Source organism: Xylocopa sonorina, chromosome 2 (assembly GCF_050948175.1).
Source record: "Xylocopa sonorina isolate GNS202 chromosome 2, iyXylSono1_principal, whole genome shotgun sequence".
Lineage (NCBI taxonomy): Eukaryota > Metazoa > Arthropoda > Insecta > Hymenoptera > Apidae > Xylocopa > Xylocopa sonorina.
In genome coordinates, this window is record NC_135194.1 from 6,597,779 (window position 1) to 6,616,260 (window position 18,482).

General features: G+C 28.0%; 3 protein-coding genes across 3 annotated transcripts; 2 read left to right on the forward strand and 1 right to left on the reverse strand.

Moving 5' to 3' along the window:
* Positions 1–110: 110 nt before the first annotated feature.
* Mtl (Rac family small GTPase Mtl) lies at positions 111–3,535 on the forward strand. The gene is made up of 4 exons (XM_076910761.1): positions 111–330; positions 832–959; positions 1,293–1,629; positions 1,855–3,535. Exons 2-4 carry the CDS (start codon positions 844–846, stop codon positions 1,987–1,989), a joined length of 588 nt encoding a protein of 195 aa, XP_076766876.1. The 5' UTR covers positions 111–330; positions 832–843; the 3' UTR covers positions 1,990–3,535.
* Positions 1,399–17,408, reverse strand: Rod (kinetochore component rough deal). The gene is made up of 35 exons (XM_076910547.1): positions 17,271–17,408; positions 16,780–17,021; positions 16,586–16,690; positions 16,396–16,513; positions 16,158–16,309; positions 15,868–16,067; positions 14,632–15,104; positions 14,364–14,543; positions 13,864–14,288; positions 13,597–13,765; positions 13,428–13,520; positions 13,158–13,349; positions 12,952–13,079; positions 12,763–12,868; positions 12,438–12,678; positions 12,213–12,357; positions 11,982–12,133; positions 11,670–11,909; positions 11,533–11,550; positions 11,442–11,488; positions 11,064–11,359; positions 10,834–10,991; positions 10,556–10,756; positions 10,352–10,467; positions 10,163–10,272; positions 9,963–10,081; positions 9,598–9,867; positions 9,357–9,448; positions 8,918–9,282; positions 8,671–8,856; positions 8,360–8,591; positions 7,952–8,254; positions 7,807–7,890; positions 3,545–3,606; positions 1,399–1,538 (listed from the first exon to the last, which is right to left on the reverse strand). Exons 1-34 carry the CDS (start codon positions 17,406–17,408, stop codon positions 3,547–3,549), a joined length of 6,156 nt encoding a protein of 2,051 aa, XP_076766662.1. The 3' UTR covers positions 1,399–1,538; positions 3,545–3,546.
* LOC143432951 (uncharacterized) lies at positions 6,537–7,529 on the forward strand. Its single transcript, XM_076909958.1, has 4 exons — positions 6,537–6,830; positions 6,920–7,059; positions 7,169–7,241; positions 7,323–7,529. Exons 1-4 carry the CDS (start codon positions 6,633–6,635, stop codon positions 7,512–7,514), a joined length of 603 nt encoding a protein of 200 aa, XP_076766073.1. The 5' UTR covers positions 6,537–6,632; the 3' UTR covers positions 7,515–7,529.
* Positions 17,409–18,482: the final 1,074 nt, after the last annotated feature.

Below are 18,482 nucleotides of genomic sequence, written 5' to 3' on the forward strand. Positions count from 1 at the left end.
TAAACATGTGAAAATGAAGAAATAGTTGGTAGAATATTGTATGCCCGATCGCGGTACCGAAATATATAAAAATAATTTGAATTCAACAGATGTCGCTATTCATCATTTCTGAATAATTGTTACGGTGTAGAGGGGGAAGGAAGAGGTTTGTCGAACATCTGTCACCAAGCGAAGGCTACGTCCGTTTTAGTCCCAAAAACCGCAATACCGTCATGGCACCCGGTTTTATAATTTTTTAAAGAAACTCCGACACATACATAGATATTTCCAATCGAAATAATATTAAAATAGTGACTAATTTTTTTCTACTTGAACATTTGTTCATATTTGGTGAGTGATCGAACGCTACCGACTTTTCTTGTTTACCAATTGCATAATGAGCAAATAAATCGAAATTGAAGGGCAAGCCCTTTCGTTCGAAGCTGCTGCTCACCTTTCTGGCTAACCTTTCGATTCGAAAACGTGCATCGTTTTGTTATATCTACTAACGCAGACTGATGCGCTTTAACAGTGGGTGTTGCATTTACAATGGTCGAGCATATTTCGGTTATTAACTTTCTATCAATTATTATAGTAGTAATTACAATCGCTTTTAGCAAGAGTAATTGTTTACTTGAACGCTTCGATTGATAGAATAGTTTTATCATCGATAACCTAATTTCCATTATTTATATGGTAATTTCCATTATTAGAAAGAAACATTTTCATCTCTCTTTTACCGCGAAATGAAACTGTGAAGTGAAATATAATCTCACATAGTATCTTTCTAACAAGACTATTAAATGTAACTAGACATAAAATAATACTAAAATAAATTTATTATTGCTGCAGTATATTCGAAATATGAGTTCAGGTAGACCAATCAAATGTGTGGTGGTAGGAGATGGAACGGTGGGAAAAACGTGTATGTTAATATCATACACAACAGATAGTTTCCCAGGGGAATATGTCCCCACAGTGTAAGTAATATCTTTCTAAAAATTAAAACAACCTACAATCCTTTCTTATGAACAAATTGAAATTTGCACGCAACATTTACAAATTTTATATTTTTACATATATTTCTTTCTTTCTCGGAGCAATGAAATGAGATAGCTAATAATAGTAAAGTATTATTGGATACAGCATCCTTTGAATCTTAAGGTCTTTTAGCATTCTTTTAAATGAATTTTTTTTTTTTAAATATTTGAATTTGAAATGTTCTTTTTAAATATATATACTTGTTCACTTGATTATTTTGGTGTCGTATAGGATTTGAGTATTTAAATATTAAACTTTATTATTTTCTACAGGTTTGATAATTATTCAGCACCTATGGTCGTGGATGGAATACCTGTTAGTCTAGGCCTATGGGATACGGCGGGTCAAGAAGATTACGATAGGCTTCGTCCACTTTCATATCCACAGACTGATGTTTTTCTGATTTGTTTCTCAGTGACTAGCCCCTCGTCCTTTGAAAATGTTACCAGTAAGTGGTACCCAGAGATAAAACATCATTGCCCGGATGCCCCAATGATACTTGTTGGGACTAAAATAGACTTAAGAGACGATCGTGAGACGCTTACTGCCTTAGCTGAACAAGGTCTCAGTGCTATAAAACGTGAACAAGGACAAAAATTGGCAAACAAGGTCTGCATCGTGTCTGCATCAAATTTGTTACTCAATAGTTTTAATGAATGTTCAAACGCTTACATTTGCAAGTGAAGTATATGCATGTTACAGAATCAGATAACACTTTTAACTTGCCAAAAAGATATGTACTATAAATTTGAAAAAGCCATATCTAAAATAATTTGAACACAGTTTATAACTTTCTAATTACCAAATAATTTCAAATATATGTATAATCCATAGATACGAGCGGTGAAGTATATGGAATGTTCTGCGCTCACGCAACGTGGTCTAAAACAAGTGTTTGATGAAGCGGTCCGTGCCGTTTTAAGACCTGAACCTCAAAAGCGCAGACAGAGAAGATGCATTATGTTATAAACAGTAAATAATCAAGATTCAATGTAGGTAAAACCATATAAACTGACAGACTGAAATTAATTTTCTCACCAACAAATGAAAACGAAATGTGAATGTTTTTAAGAGACGGGCAATCCATGCATTTCGATGAATCTCTCTGGCAGCTGTAGTTTAACGTATCATAAACGAGGGTACAATTTTGCAATTGAAGATTTCTAATAGAAATTATAAAATTAAAACTAAGAACTGAAGTGGCAAGGAATCATGGTACCATTATAATTTTAACCAACACTTATACAGCATTTAATCAAGTGGAAATAGTTATAAATTCACTTACGTCTGAAGTAGTGCTTTCATTGTGATTCTACACGTTAATGTACTAGTCAAAGGTTAATATATCTTATTGCCTGCCATTATATTTTCATTTTTTTTTCTTTTTTTTATAAAAATAGCAAATTTTTATTTCTTTTTAATATAGCAATTTTATTAATGTTAAAAGGAAGTTGACGAATTGAAAGAATTGAAAATACTAGAATGTCGAAGAATCGCGAGAGCTGCCAGATATCTCTAAATTTTTTATACCAATTATAGTAAAAGCATTCATTTAGTATACATATAAACATACACACGATAGGTGTAACAATCAATATACTAACAGTTTTTATAAAATGTAAAATAGCATTATAGTATTATTTAAACAGACAGTGCCATAGCAACGAAGAGATAAAAATCAAATCAGTAATGTGAAATTTTTTGTCAGTTCTAGACAATAGATGTATGTATTTTATTGTAACTTCATATTAGGAGAGTTTTTAAAAAAACAGAGAGAAGATGTAAAGGAATTGAAGAATCTTGTAATAAGAAGTATTTTGTATTTATTGTAAAATTTTTTATAAATATTGCAATTGCAATATTTCTTTACACTTTAACCGAAGAAGTATATTATGAATAAACTAAACTGCCAACAAATATTCATACACATTTTATGTATAAAACAAATTTAATAGCTTTACGTGGCACAGTTTATTGTCTAGAATTTGAACATCTCTCTAATGACTACGTAAAATAGAAAACATGCTGCAGTGTATTGTGTGTATATTGATATTTATTTTGACTACTTGCAGAGTAATCATACTCTAGGAAAGGATTTATTATAAAATCACTTTACTGAAACATCTTTACATCTGAAATTGTATTTCTGTTGTTGCATGTGGCAGATACAATTTAACAGATTGTTGCACTGGTGCAATCTGCTTAGCACCTGAAAGGCTCTAAATTATTTTTCATAAAAAAAAAAGAAGAAAAAAACTGTCGCGAGTGCATTGTGAAAAGAATAATCAAAATATATATTGAATTATGTAAGAAAATGTAACAACCAGTGACAAACGCGTATGGTGCATGAGAGTATGCCTATAACGCGGAGAATATAGCACAATTTATTTCAAAGTGACATTCTTAATCTTCGATTACTATTTTTATAAAATTCATTTATATCAACTTTTACATTAAAAAAGATATTAGTAACAGCTTCTACAATAACCAATATGTTGTACAAAGCAAAAATTTTTTTACTTACAGTTAATTTATTATCATGGATTTTTTCCTCATTACATTGTAACATACTTCGTACGCATCAATCTGTAATAATAAAATATTACTTGGATAGATATTACACATGCTCTTTATAAAGAAAAAAAGACTCAATGAAAAGAAAAGAGTGTGATGATGAATAACAAATATTCCACACCGTTTGCAATGCTATTTTTTTATATTTGGAAAAAGAAAAGCTTAGGATTATAGAAAAATAGAGGACACGCGTGCCATATGCTTTCAAATTTGTAGAAAACGATTGTCGAATGTCATACCTTGTTTGTATTTGTACTCGATGTGAATTTTAAACGAATTAAAGATATGTTATCGTATTTAACAAGAAAAAAATTCCTAGTATAAGTGAGGATGAACTATTTTTAGTTCATCGAGGCATATTAATGCTTGCTAAGTGTACATACTGTAGCATAGTGGTAGCATGCTCTAAATTTCAATCAAACAAACATATAAAATGATTATCGATATCATTTTTTCTCGTCTTTTTACTTGTGATATATTTCAGTATGTACACGCATATCAATGATTTGAACATTATTATTATAGTCGCATGATTGAAGTATAGAGTATGTCGTGAAATGTTTGCAGTAAGCTTTTTATACTTTATTATACTTACAAAATTTATTTTGATATCTTTTGCTGCTAAAAATATTTTGTAAACTTCGTGTTTTAATTAAGAATGCATTTGTAGTTCCTGAGTAAAACAATTGTTTCTCTGGTATATTGAAAGAGCACAATTTAAGACATCATTATTATCGTTCTATAAACAGACTTAAGCCTAGGAATTTTTTTACATATGTACATACGTACATAAACGATACATTTATAGAAAGTAATCGGATAACAGCAATGCGTTATATAATGACTGTACACGATGGTTGCATTTATTGTAAGTAGTGCATTTATTTTACAATTATTATTAAAAGATAAAGTTTGTCGGGCAGAAATGAATCGAGAGTAGAGGTAAAAGAAAGCACAATCTCTGAAATAGTAGACGCTTACATGATATTTCTTAATTTTTAAGATTGAATAACGAAGAAATTTTTTGCAGTATTACAATGTAAATAAAAATTTTATTCTATTACTTGAAAATATACTATTTATACCTGAAATTTTTCATTTACACTACATTTAAACTGCGCGTATACCTGCAATTTATTGTAACGATAAATAATTAGTAATTTCTGGCAGCTAATATATGCTAACGTGCAAGTATCTTTTTCTCTTTTAACATGTACATACAATACTTTTCTTTTAGTAAATAAAATCAAAGTTAATAAATATTTGTATAACTTGATAACACAATTCTGAATCCATGAATGTTGGTAAGATGAATTACACTACTTACAACTTGTGCATTTAACAAAGAACGTTTAATATTAATATTAACCTTCCTTTTGTTTAAACAAAAAAGTAACAATAATGGATGCTACAGACCAAAGGTGAATGTTACTTTTAATGTAATGCTCGTAATTTTTATTACAATATTATTGCATATAAGTATTCAAAGAATGGATGTATGTGAAGTGTAAAAATATTCTAGTCACCAAAAATTCTGATTTTATTTGTATGCAAAGTATTTTATTGAAATTTATGTTCAAACCACACTCAATGAATAAACATTTTTATCGAAAAATAACAAGAAAAAGGAAACAATCGAACCAAAATAATAAAATGAAAGACGTGAAAGTATCGATCTAATTTAAGACAATTGTCAATTTACGAGAAGCAGAGAATAAACCAAACAAGGAGGATAAGAAAGCATTAGAATACAAAATATGTATGTACACGTACTAAGTAAATTTAATCGTCAATAACATTATAAACATAATGTTTATATATTTTCTTAAAATTTCTGTAAAATCACTAATTTCTGTACTAACGAAGACAGCATAAGAGAGCATTTTGCGAATACAGATGAATTATTATTTTCATTATAAGCTCGAGAATGATAACATTTCAAATGACATTTCTTCTATTCTGATAAATGAACTCTTTTGCTGTCCGTGTAGAGAAGTAAATAGGAAGATAAAAGTTTTAACGTTAATTTTAGCTATCCTATTTTCTTATGGAGAATTCAAATTACAATGCTGAATAATAATCAAAATGTAACTACATAAATGCATGTTCTGCGCATACCACTGAAAAGCATTTATTTTTATTTGTGTATTTTAAACAGAATTTCTAAATAAAGTATGCAATGAGAAATATATTTAACTTCTAATTACAAGATTCTTGTCCGATTCAAGAATTTAATTACCAAAGCGAACAAAAGATTTATTATGAAAGTGTATAAGAATCTTTTGGAATTCCAATACATCAAATTGGTTTCTACTGTGCAAACAAATGGAAATGTTACTAATTTTTTCGTTCGCGTTTTACCATCGATAATCAATGTACGTAATATTATTTGAATGAAAAAGTATATTCTTTTATAGTATAATAATAAAAATATATCGCTTAAGATTCATTTATTTTATATGATTTTTATATATATGATTATATATCTTTCTAATGAAAACCTACTTTTGTTTTTACCAATATAAATTTTTAGTAAGATATATTAATATTAAACAATGTACATTAAAAGCATAAGAGAAATGTTATAATATATCATTTTTACTACAAAAATTAATTGTATGAATCTCTTAAAAAAATGATAATACATATATACACATATCGATTCTAGCGCGCGGTGTGTAACGTAACACGTAACACTAACGCTAAGCGAAGTGATAAGAGAGGTGGTAAATAGAAAATGAACCTATCGACGTGTGCTCTTCCGAAACATGATTAATTAAAATGCGATAAATCAATTATCAAATTGGAAGCACGTAATGTGTTTTATCGTACATTGTAACAGGTGTCGATAGATTAGTGTTCTATTTACCAACACAAGTGTAGACCTTTCATCGCGGTCGTTAGGCTTCCTCCAGCCTACGAATATACACGAATATACGTGTTTCAGTATCACACGTCTCGCGAGATTCGGTATACATTTGCACGTATTAATAGAAGTGTACATAACCTTAGTCTCTTTAAAAGTACAATTCGAAATAATGTTACGCAGAACACTTTTTAATATCGCGCGAAGAAAAATATGTACAAATGCAGGAATACTTCGTACCATAGAGAATACGCGAAAGTTCAATTCAAAACAGTGTAGTTTATTCGTAAATTATTCGTATTATCCAGAACAAAACTTTACTCCCATGATATTGAGAAGATTCAAAAGTAAAGGAAAAACTGCGAGTGAGGTACGTAATCATATTTTAATATTTATAAAAAATAATTTTAATTGAAAAATTTGCTGTGTAAAATGTATTTGTTACGTACGTACATGTAGGCCATACACGGAGAAGACGAGGAAGATGTGCTAGATGTCGACGATTATTTAAAAACGGAACAATCAAAAGCATTTCAAGCTTACGTATCAAGTCTTCGGTTAGACGTTATCGCCAAAGTTGGATTTAATTTGTCACGCGCGTACGTTAGTTAATATATTAATTATCAGTTTATTCAAATATTATTTAAGTAAGTAGTTAAATTAGAAAGAAGCGTCAAATAGTGAAACATACAAGGTTTTCTTTTCTAGTAAAATTGATAAGGAATTTTATAAAAATAATATACGCCTAAACGGTCAAAAATGTCCCAAAAAGAATATACCGGTATGTATTTCTCTAATTAAATTTAAAGTATTACAGCTAATATTACATCTAAATTACATTACATGCATTTCAATCGCACAGGTTCACCCTGAAGATCAAGTAGATCTTATTCTGGGCCCAAGTCCAACAAATCCTAATAACCTTATAGTAAATCGTTGTATATTAATGTCAGCCGAAGTATGGGACATCGACCCTAACGTTCTTAGAGTAATATTACTTGTTAATAAGAATTTATTAATCGAGGATTATGACAAATCGAAAAGTGATGAATAATATTATATAAATAAAAAGTGAATGAAATTTATTGACATGTAGATAATATGTATAGTAAATCTATATAGCCTAATAAATGTATATAAACTCGGTAAAGCAGTTTTTAATTATATAACATAAATGAATACAAATAGAATTTTGCAAGAGATAAATATCATTCATGTCTCATTCATTCTTCTATTTTTGCCAACGTTGTTTCTATGATTTTTTTACACTGAAAAAAATTTGTACTTAACTTGAAGTTACACTAAGTATAAATGAAATAGTATGTATAGTAAATACATTTACTTACGTAATCTATACAAAATATTCCATTTGAGAGTAAGCTATTCAAATCTTTTACTGCCTTTTCAATATTGAACGTACATTTAATTTTCTACAACACGGTAAAGTAAATGAAATATATAATTTAATAAATAATTGGGGTAAATACTTACGTTCAAAACAAATACAATATCATCATCGTTTAGAAAAGGTAGAAGCGTGAGTGCAAAATGTGGTTGTTGGGATTGAAAACAATACTTTACAATGTCATTAAAATTCAACATATGTACAACAGGGCATGAATATAAAAGTTGCAAGGTTTCAAGGCAATCCTCAATTTGTTCCGAAGTCGGATTGACATCCATTTTTCTCAATGGTTCTGAAATTATTACCTTCCATCCTAATAAATATCCATTAGAATTTACTATGACATTTATATTTCGTACTTGTAGCAATATGTTTTTTAATTCATTAACCTGAAAAAAAAAAAAAAAAAATATATATATATATATATATATGTATGTATGTACGAAGCACATAAAATATTTTTTGTATATTTCAGAGGTATATGTATTATTTACCATTAATAATTTAGCCAATTTAGTTAAATTTTTATCCCACAGGGAATATTCGTATATTTTAAAATCTATGCAAAGTTGTGCAATCACAACAAGGGCTTGCGGCGAATAACTCTGTGTTTTCCATAAAATTTGTACAAGTTCATATTTAGAACACGTTTCGAATGTATTTACGCTGTAACTTATTCCTAACGATTCCAGTGTACTTATGTATTTCAAACTTTTTATATAGTTTCTAGAATACAATTATTCAAATATATGTTAAATAAAAAATAAATATATAAAAATTAAGCAATTAGTAACATAACAATTACCTGATTGTTTGATAATCACGTTTGGTCAAATTTTCTAATTCAGTAGTATCAAATAAAGCCTGCAATACACGAAGTGCTCTATAACGTAATTCAGAACTGTAATTCTCATTATTATCACCAAAGCCTATATTTATAAGATAGTTGGCTGACAAATCAAGATCTCCATCCCCCAAAATATAACAGGCTCTAAAATATTATATATATTAAATAATGCGAATATAAAAATGTTCTAAACACATTGACATACCTTAATAAATTATCGTCACAATTCGAGTTCCACTCAGAATTTGCTGTTACTAAGAACGTTTCTGTTACTTCACTTTGATTAAATTTTGTATATCTAACATCTGGTTGTAACCATTCATGCAATAATTCTATCCGTAGTTTCACTACACTGATAGAGTATAATTGACAGATCAAATTTACTGCAGAATTTATGTCAGGTTTATTATCGAGGGCACATTGATATCTTTGAGGTATGCTTTCATCTGTATATAATTCACGAATTAATTTATTCGGATTTCTAATTAATGATAAGTAGTTTTCATTCCCTAAACCATGAGTATGCAAGATATGTTCAGTTGTAAAGCGTAAATATTTGAATTTTATTTTCTGTAACGAAGCCAATCAAAGAAATTAAATTATTCTATCAGGCGACATTAAATGAAAAATAAATAAAGATATACCTCTAACATTCCTTCCTCAAATGTTGTAGATTTCTGAATGGATAGTCGAGCATATTTGTAACATTCTTCAACTGCTGCCACTTGATCAGCTCCTAATAAAAATGAGATTAATTTGTTTAGATTTATTAAAAATGTAAATAAAATAAAATAAATTAGTTGTTAACGATTACATGTGTATTACTTCCGATTTTTTATCGTGTTTTTTGACACCACATATGACTTTTAATAATATGTAAAATACCTGGTGGTGTATGATTTACAACATAATACAATGCTGCTGTTCCATAATATAATGCATCCGGACCAGACATCTTTTCTATGCATTTTTTTATATAATTCAGTAAACTACTGTTTTTCGAACAAAGAGACCACTTAGCCATTTTGTGTTTATTTTCCAAAGCATGCGTTACTTCTCCTTTTATGGCTAATGTACATATGATATTGGGTTGTAATTTAAGAGTAGGTGCGATATCTAGCCATTTTTCATAAGTTTTTAAATTGAATTCAGGGGCTAGTAAAGTAAATTGACATTTAAATAAATTCTAGTCTTTGAAACTTAATTATTTAGTAAAACATAGTAAATGGTACAAAATGAAAAAATTTTACTTAAAAGTTTCCATAATTCATTAAATAAAAATGGCAATCTCCATTTTGCTATAGGTGGTAAAGATGTATGTCCTGGATTTCGATGTATCCACTCATCATATTCCATTTGTGTGGGTGGGCTAGCAAAAAACATAATACATTGAATTAGTCTATATTATCAATTTAACAAATATGTTTAACTAAACTATATTAAAAATTACCTAATACGTGTATAATTTTGCAAGAAATGAAAATAATATCTTTGCTCAATATTCTTGTCTTCTATAATGTCCATAAGTATTATAAATACTTCGTAGTAATAAAAATTTACCTAAAACAACGTATATATTATGGATACATTAAATCTGTAACATTAATTATACCATTTAAAATTATTACTAATTTCTTACTTGTGAAAGAAGAGTTTGAACACAGTTTTTTAAAGCACATTTATCCAGTATGTAACTAGCAATGTGGTTGCATTTTCTTCTCAATTCATTTATTTCGTCTTCATTGATACGAAATTCTAGTAACATAATCGAATATCGAATACATAAAATAAAATAAAATAGTACATATATATGACAAGATCAATTTTTGTTATTGCTCTCTACCTTTGTTTCTATCGTGGTTATTCATATTTAATTTCGGATTCCATGTTTTTATTACCCATTCTAAATAAATCAATAAACAGTCTTGAAATTTGAAACCAAAATCGGAGCAAAATTCTTCAAACAGGGGTATCATATCGCCGCAACAACTCATGATATCTTGCAATATTTTTCTTTTAGCAGTAATGTCGCTTGTTAAGACTTCTACAAATATTTTTTGTTAAGAATACATTCTCAATACCTATGCGCAATAAAAGATCAGATGAAGAATTAGTTTAAACCTTTATACGAAATTGAATATACAGATAACTTTTGTGCCCAGTAATGTAATATTTTATTATTTTGAAACATCTCCAAAAATGTCTGATTTTTTGTTAAACGAAAGTATTCATATCCAAATATTGTTATCCTTAAATGACGAATACAATCTGGTTGAAATCTGAAAAAAAATGTTTTTATATTACTTTGCATCTTTTCTATTGACTATATATTTTGTATTGACAATACTTACAACTTGCAAGCGGTAGAAATCCAGTTACACGCTTCTGAATCAGGTAATATAAATAGACAAGATAAACTAAGTTGAGGATCGAACTTTCGACTATTGATAACTTTTTTTAACAGTATTGTTGAAAATTGAACGAACATTGACTTAATTTCTTTTAACAAAGTATCACTTGTACCTGATATAATGCAACAATTAAAATATAGAGATTTAATAATTTGCAATAAACAATAATCGCTATGCTCCAGTCTGAGCCCCATTATCCTATCAAGCAATTTTTTCAAAAAGTCGTCTGGATTTAGCTAAAAATGTACATTGAAATTAATTACATTATAATATTACATTATAATACATACATTACTGCATAGATTCTTGATTGATTACCGAATTGCAATCTCGAGCCGTTTCACCATTTGTTAAACGTTTCATATCTAGGCCGTAAATAAAAAATTATTTAAGTATCTTTATGTAATACCAATTTTCTTATGGTAGTCTTGTTACGTCAGTATAATTTGATAAATTACGATAATTTATAATTGAATGTAATACGTAATTAGATTATTCTTATAAGGGAGACAATATTATATGTAAATGTAATGCATTATAATTTACCAGGGACCAATTTTGTAATATATAATTGTTGCACAAAGATTGCATCTCTAAGTAGTGGTAATAAAGACTCATCAACTCCTGTTGATAGATCATTATAGATTGTATATAATTTCCAGCCTGTTCTTGATATTTCTTCATGTTTCATCTCTTCTGAGCTCGAATCGCATGTAAGGCTTTTATTTGAACATTCTTCGTACAACCTTGACCAGTGGTATAACAGTAACATAGATTCTAATTGATCTAAAACGTTTATATAAAAATGATTAAGTACAGTATATTTAAAGTCAACTATCAGTTAAACAATATCCATACCATCTGAACATACACATAATGCAGCAGAACTTAAATTCTTAATTATAGCTGCAATATTAGAATCTGCTTTAGCATGCTGAATGACTAATAAGCATATTTTCTGCACATATAGACATTCATCTGTCATTATATTTAACTGTCCTTTTTTATATCTAGATATCAATATATATTTTAGGAAAACATAATTTTACATTTGTCCATTCTTATTACATATAAATAATATTCACTTACCCAATGAAATAGTTTAATAAATTTACATCCTTTACCAACTCCAATAATATGGATATAGCATCCATTCTGCACAATTCAAGTAAGTCTGCAACTTTAATAACTTTTTTGTACATCGTAAACAGACTTTCATCTTTTGTTAATTCTGCTGAAACATTATGTGATAATTATTAAAATGATAAATAATTAACTGTTAAATATCTTATACAATAAAAAATTATTTCATACCATTATTCAATCGTTTAACATAATTTTCTAATACTTGCTTTTTCTTAACGTAATATTCTTCATCTGTAACATCAATCTGAAAGTTTTTCTTTAAAAAATACCTAGATTTTATTGCATTCATATTATTAATAATACTTTTGCAATAATATGATTCGGTTTTACATTCGTTTGAATGCTTCTGTAGTTGTAATTTCAACCAGCCAAACATTTCAATATAATACATTACGTATTCGGGTAGAACCTAAATAATAAATATAAATAACATGTTTGTGGTTATAAAAAGTATAAAGATCATTTTTATAAAATTTATAATGTGTTGATGTACCTTTAATGTTAAGCTGGCTGCTACGTAATTAACAATTTGTGCACAACAATATAATAATAGATCACTTTCTAAAGAGTTCAATGTCTTCATTACATTTTCAAAATTCCTACAAATTATATTTTTTCATTAATTAAATTGAAAGAACTGCAATAATTCACATATTAGGATTGATTACTTAAATTATTTTACCCCCGAGATAAATAATAATGCATGCAAGAGGAAAATGCATTTCTTTTTGATAAATTATTTTTAGTTATTTGTTGAATGTCTGAGATCATGGTATCATAATTTTTTTTTATTATATACTGTATTAATTTCTGTAAACAAATTTTCGAATATTTACAAAACAACTCAATTTTAAAGCATTTTTTAATATGAAAATACTAATTACTAACATCATTTATACCAATACGCTCATATCCATATTTCTTTAAGATAAGCTTAATTGGAACATAATTACACTCTATTCTAATTTGAGATGCTAGAATATGATCAAAATTTTGACTCATTTCTGCTAAAGTTTCAATTGTTGAACTCCAAGGAACCGAGGCTCTTTTCACTATTTCTAGTGTTTGCTGTAATTTAATCTGTAATTATAAATAAGTATATTTAAATTATCCTATATTCTCTATTCGATAGAAACCTTGTTCGTTTCGTAAACATACCTCTATATCCTCAATTAAATCAATAATGATAACAACTCTTTTCTCCCACAAAGTCTGTTCATTAGACCTCCAATTATAATTCTTTATAGTGTTCTGAAAGAATTTAATTTTTGAACAATGCTTTACAATGCTTTATATAAATTTTCGATTTATTTTAATTCTAGAATACCTCTATGTACGTAGAAAGAACGTAGTCATCGTTTAAAGAATTGTTCAACATATATTGTTTTAAAAATGTATTTACGAATTCTGGAATTATATTTACATGTATTTTATCTAGTAACATGTACGACACTTTTAGAGGATCATCGGTGTATGAATCAAGAGATATTGTTAATCTGCAAATTATATGTTTTTTGTATTATTTCAATATATAGAAAAAGAAGATGCCTTCAGAAATATGTAAAATATATTTAGAAAATTACAATAACTTAACCTATAGTTAACTTTCAGTTTTTGAATGTCTAACATAGCTTGTGTTAGAGTAGTAAGTTGTTTTAATTTGAAATTTTTGTTCAAATATTCTTGCTGAAAGTATAAAGACTGGTAATTTTTTTCAAATTTCAATAATTTAATAAACTTTTCCATAAAATCAATTCCAATTTTAGGCCATTCTGAATGATAAAATTGCTCAAAGGATTTAACTTTTTTGCAGCCCCAAAAAATAATTTGATTTATCGCGCTTGGAATAAACGATAGTAAAGTCGGAATAAAATGTGATAGCCATGGCCAAAGAGTCAATGGAGGTATTTTTTCAGGAAGAATAGCAAATGTATCCTCCAGAGTTTCTATATTCGATATATATGTTATTAAGTCTGGAAAATGTCTTGTCCAAATCAAGGTAGCTGCTTCCATCTCTCCCTGAAATATAAAAAGTTTGATTAGTTTAATTAAAAATTTATTAATTACATCCATTTTGTGTTAATTGCAATTTACCAAACTCAAATGCGTTTTATATTCTTCCATGAAATTTGCTCGTGAAAATCTAATCCATTCCTTCATAGTATCATCATCGTAGCATTCTAAACCTCTTTTATAACCCCAAATCATGTGAAAAGTTTCTAATTTATCTAATATATTATTAATCGAAGACAGAAGATGTAAATATTTATCTTTCTAAAATCGGTCCTTCATTTTTATATACATATATATATTTATTATCATATTTAACAATTTTTAATACTGTCAGTTAAAAATTACTTACATCAGCGTTTTCCATTATTCTTGAACGTGCATATAAAAGAATTTTTCGCATTTGTTTGTAATCAGGTATAAGTGCTTTGCTACAACATTCTACTACATATTGCACATTTTCTATCTTATCAAACATAGTAAGAAGCATATCTATTTGAATAGGATCAGATACTTTTTTTGCCCATGGTCCAAATTGTGACAAAAGCAGTGCTACTTTCGCACAGTAAATAGGTTCTACAGATAAATCAAATTTGTTTGCAAAAGCTTCAGCTGCGTCAAATTTTTCTCTTCTTAACAAACGTTGCAATTGATCTTCAGGAATGCCTTCTGATACAGCTTTTATTCTAAGTGTATCTATATATTCTATTCCATTGTTGAATTGATTAATTCCTTCCATATATAAAATTATTTCGTCACAAGGATTCACAATTTCAACAAGATATGACACAAATGGAACACTTAGTTGAAATTTTTTTTGAAAATCTAAATAAAGTATAATGAAACTAAACATATACTGATTTGAAAAAACTGTGCAAAAATTATATATACAGGGTGGGGCAGTAACTATTAGCACCTCAGATATCTTTGAAACTATAAGTTTCACAGAAATTTTTGCTGATATAAAATTGCACAGTACAAGGGGGTCCATCCGTTGGCGAAAATAGCTTTTTTAGAGCATTTTAAAACGAGTTCAATGACCTGTAACATGAAGCCATAGAAGGTCATAGAAAGTAGAAAAAGGCAGATGTTATGTCTGGTGAACGAGCTGGCCACGATATTGGACCGCCGCGTCCAATCCAATGATTTCGAAATTTTTTATACACTTTCCTTCGTACAATCAATGAATAATGTGCACTGTCGTATAAGTAAAGGTAATTCTCCTAGCAAAAGACCCAATGTAAAATTGGCACTGATGTAATGAACGCGTCATAAATTCAGTTTTTGAGGACCCCACGTTTATTGTTGCTCCGCTTCATGTTACAGGTCGTTGAACTTGTTTTACGATACTCTATCGTATTACAGAAGAAAAGACATACCGATCCATTTAAAAAGATGAAGGTGACCTTCAAATGTCCGACATGCCTCCACTTACAAAAGAATTATTTTCGCCAACGGATGAGCCCCTTTGTACTGTGCAATTTTATATCAGCAAAAATTTCTGTGGAACTTATAGTTTCAAAGATATCTGAGGTGCTAATAGTTACTGCTCCACCCTGTATATATGTAAAATTAAAATGCTTTATACCTGGGAATGTAAGTACATTTAAACTTTGTGCAGTACTATCAGAGTTAGTTGTTAGCACAACAATTTCACATGAACTATTATTTTTACCTTCAATAATCTCAAAATTAAATACAGGTATAGTAGTGTACACTTTTGTAGCAAGTAAAGTTTGAGGACATATCATGCTTAATTTGTGATCTGAACGTAAACATAGCATTGATCTAAAATAATAAAAATCTATCTAAATAACTATTGTTATACTTAAACGAACAAATTAAATTTCAATGTTTAAAAAATTTATAATTACTTACATGCTGTTTTTAAAGAATTTTACTTTTGTATATGTATAATTTGATGTATTAAAATTATTGTATTGTTCACTGGGCCACATGAATAATATGCGCGAACATAACATAGCTATTGATATTTCTTTGCCTACCATACCTATAGTAGCATATATTACCTATAAAATTTTTATATTCATTTGTATTTTTTAAATTCACATTAAAGAATGTAATTAAAAGATATTGAAGCGCAAAAATAACTTACCTCATCACACGAAAACCCTTTAAATAACTGATCAAATTTAATATGTTGTGTCATTTTTTCTTCTGCATCATCAATCTTAATTTCATTTAAAATACTAGAATGTGTAAACTGTGATATTCTGAAATATGTATGCTAACCATAGATTAAAGTTTATAATAATTATTATTCTATGAATACATTATGCAATTACCTGTAAATAGCTCCATTTGTCATTATAAGATATATATTGATACATTCATGAGATTCATTTTGTGAATATATTGACATTACCTTATTAGTACCTTGTATAATATTTCTGTAGATAAAAAACAAGTAGTTTTATAAGCAACATAATTCAAGTGCACTATATGAGATAAAATTTATAATATAAACCATTAGACTCACTTTGTGAAGATTACTTGTCCCTTATTTAATAAATCAAGGCAATATAACATGCCATTTGATAATACAAGAAACAAAAATATACCATCATGAGAAATACAGTAACATGTTATGAAAGATTCAAAACTGACACTTAATAATATTTCTTCGCATGATTCATTTTCAAAAACTGTGATTGATTTATCAACTGTCACACAAACCCTTGAATATTGCACAGATGCTGAAACGTTTGGCTTGCCTTCAACCTTGTAAATATAAACAAAATTCCATATACATTTAACGTATAAATTGAACATTAATCCAGTATTCTAATATAAAAAGAATTAGAAACACATTATAAGCCAATTTTATTTTCTGTAGAAGAAAATAATATATCCATTTACTTAGAAAAGCAATAAATTGGGAATATTTAAGAAATAACAAAATTGGAAAGCTAATCGTAACCGTTAAAATTCGATGCATGTATAGGTGATGATAAAATTGATATTAAATACCTTCTTATCCGATTGTATTGTGGCAACAGTAGAAGTCTCATATAATGAGCCATTATTTTCCGCTATTCTTCTTGTTCCAAAATTTACAGTTTCATCTTCCCTATCGAATCCTGACACGACTTTATTCCACAGAGCCATTTTACCCGCTAAACATTTGTAAAGCACAACCATAATACGTAGTAGCGCAGCTTTCTGTCTCGCAACGCCATCTACACTTCTGTCTCACTGTTTCCTCATTTCTCGGTACTTTTTCTTTGTTTGCCCAACTTAATTTTACACTAATTTAATCAAAATTTAATAAAAAGAATAGAAAATTTAATAAAAACAATTCTACAAATAAGAAAAGCAAGTAAAAATCGAAAAAATATAAAATACATATGTTACGGTAAGAACATAAATGTTATATAAGATAAATAACAAGAGAAACAAAATATAATGAAAAATACAGGATATATATTATGTACATTATATTTAAAAAATAATTATAAAATATTTAATAAAATAGTTTTATAACATTAAATAAAATAAACAATTATATTCAAAATGAAAATAAAGTACATTCAAATTAATTTGTTGTTAAATTAATTTAAAATGCGATAAATAAAATTTGAATTTTATTTTAAAATTATTTTATATATTATTTTATATATTTTTTCCCTTATACGGAGTCGTCGGATTGTTTCACGCAATTTTCTACTTTGCGTTTTTAATTTGTTAATACGCTGATGCAATTTTCTTTTTCTGGGACTATCATTTAGCAATTTCTTTGTACGAGTCGTCACCAGGCTTGTTCCAGGCTCCTCAACAGATGTGCCTCTGTAATATTCAAATCTGTTAGATTCATAAAAAAGGTTTTTAAAATATGATATACAATTGTACAATTATAAATTAGCTAACACAAAATGAACAATAAAATAATGTAAAATAAAATAAAATAAAATAAAATAAAATAAGGTACAGTAAAAGTATAAACTTACGGTTTCATTATTTCTATCTCAAGATTACTGGCGGCAGAATGGCAGGTTGACAGAATTATCTCAGAGGGATCTGCATTGCTGAAAGCAATTTAGATATAATTTATAAATTTAATAATTAAAAGTACAAAATTCCATTATTCTATTAATATATATCACCTATTCTCTTCTTCAACTTTTACAGCCTCTTCTGCACATATATTACTACAACAACAAAAAGTATATATTATAGAAAATT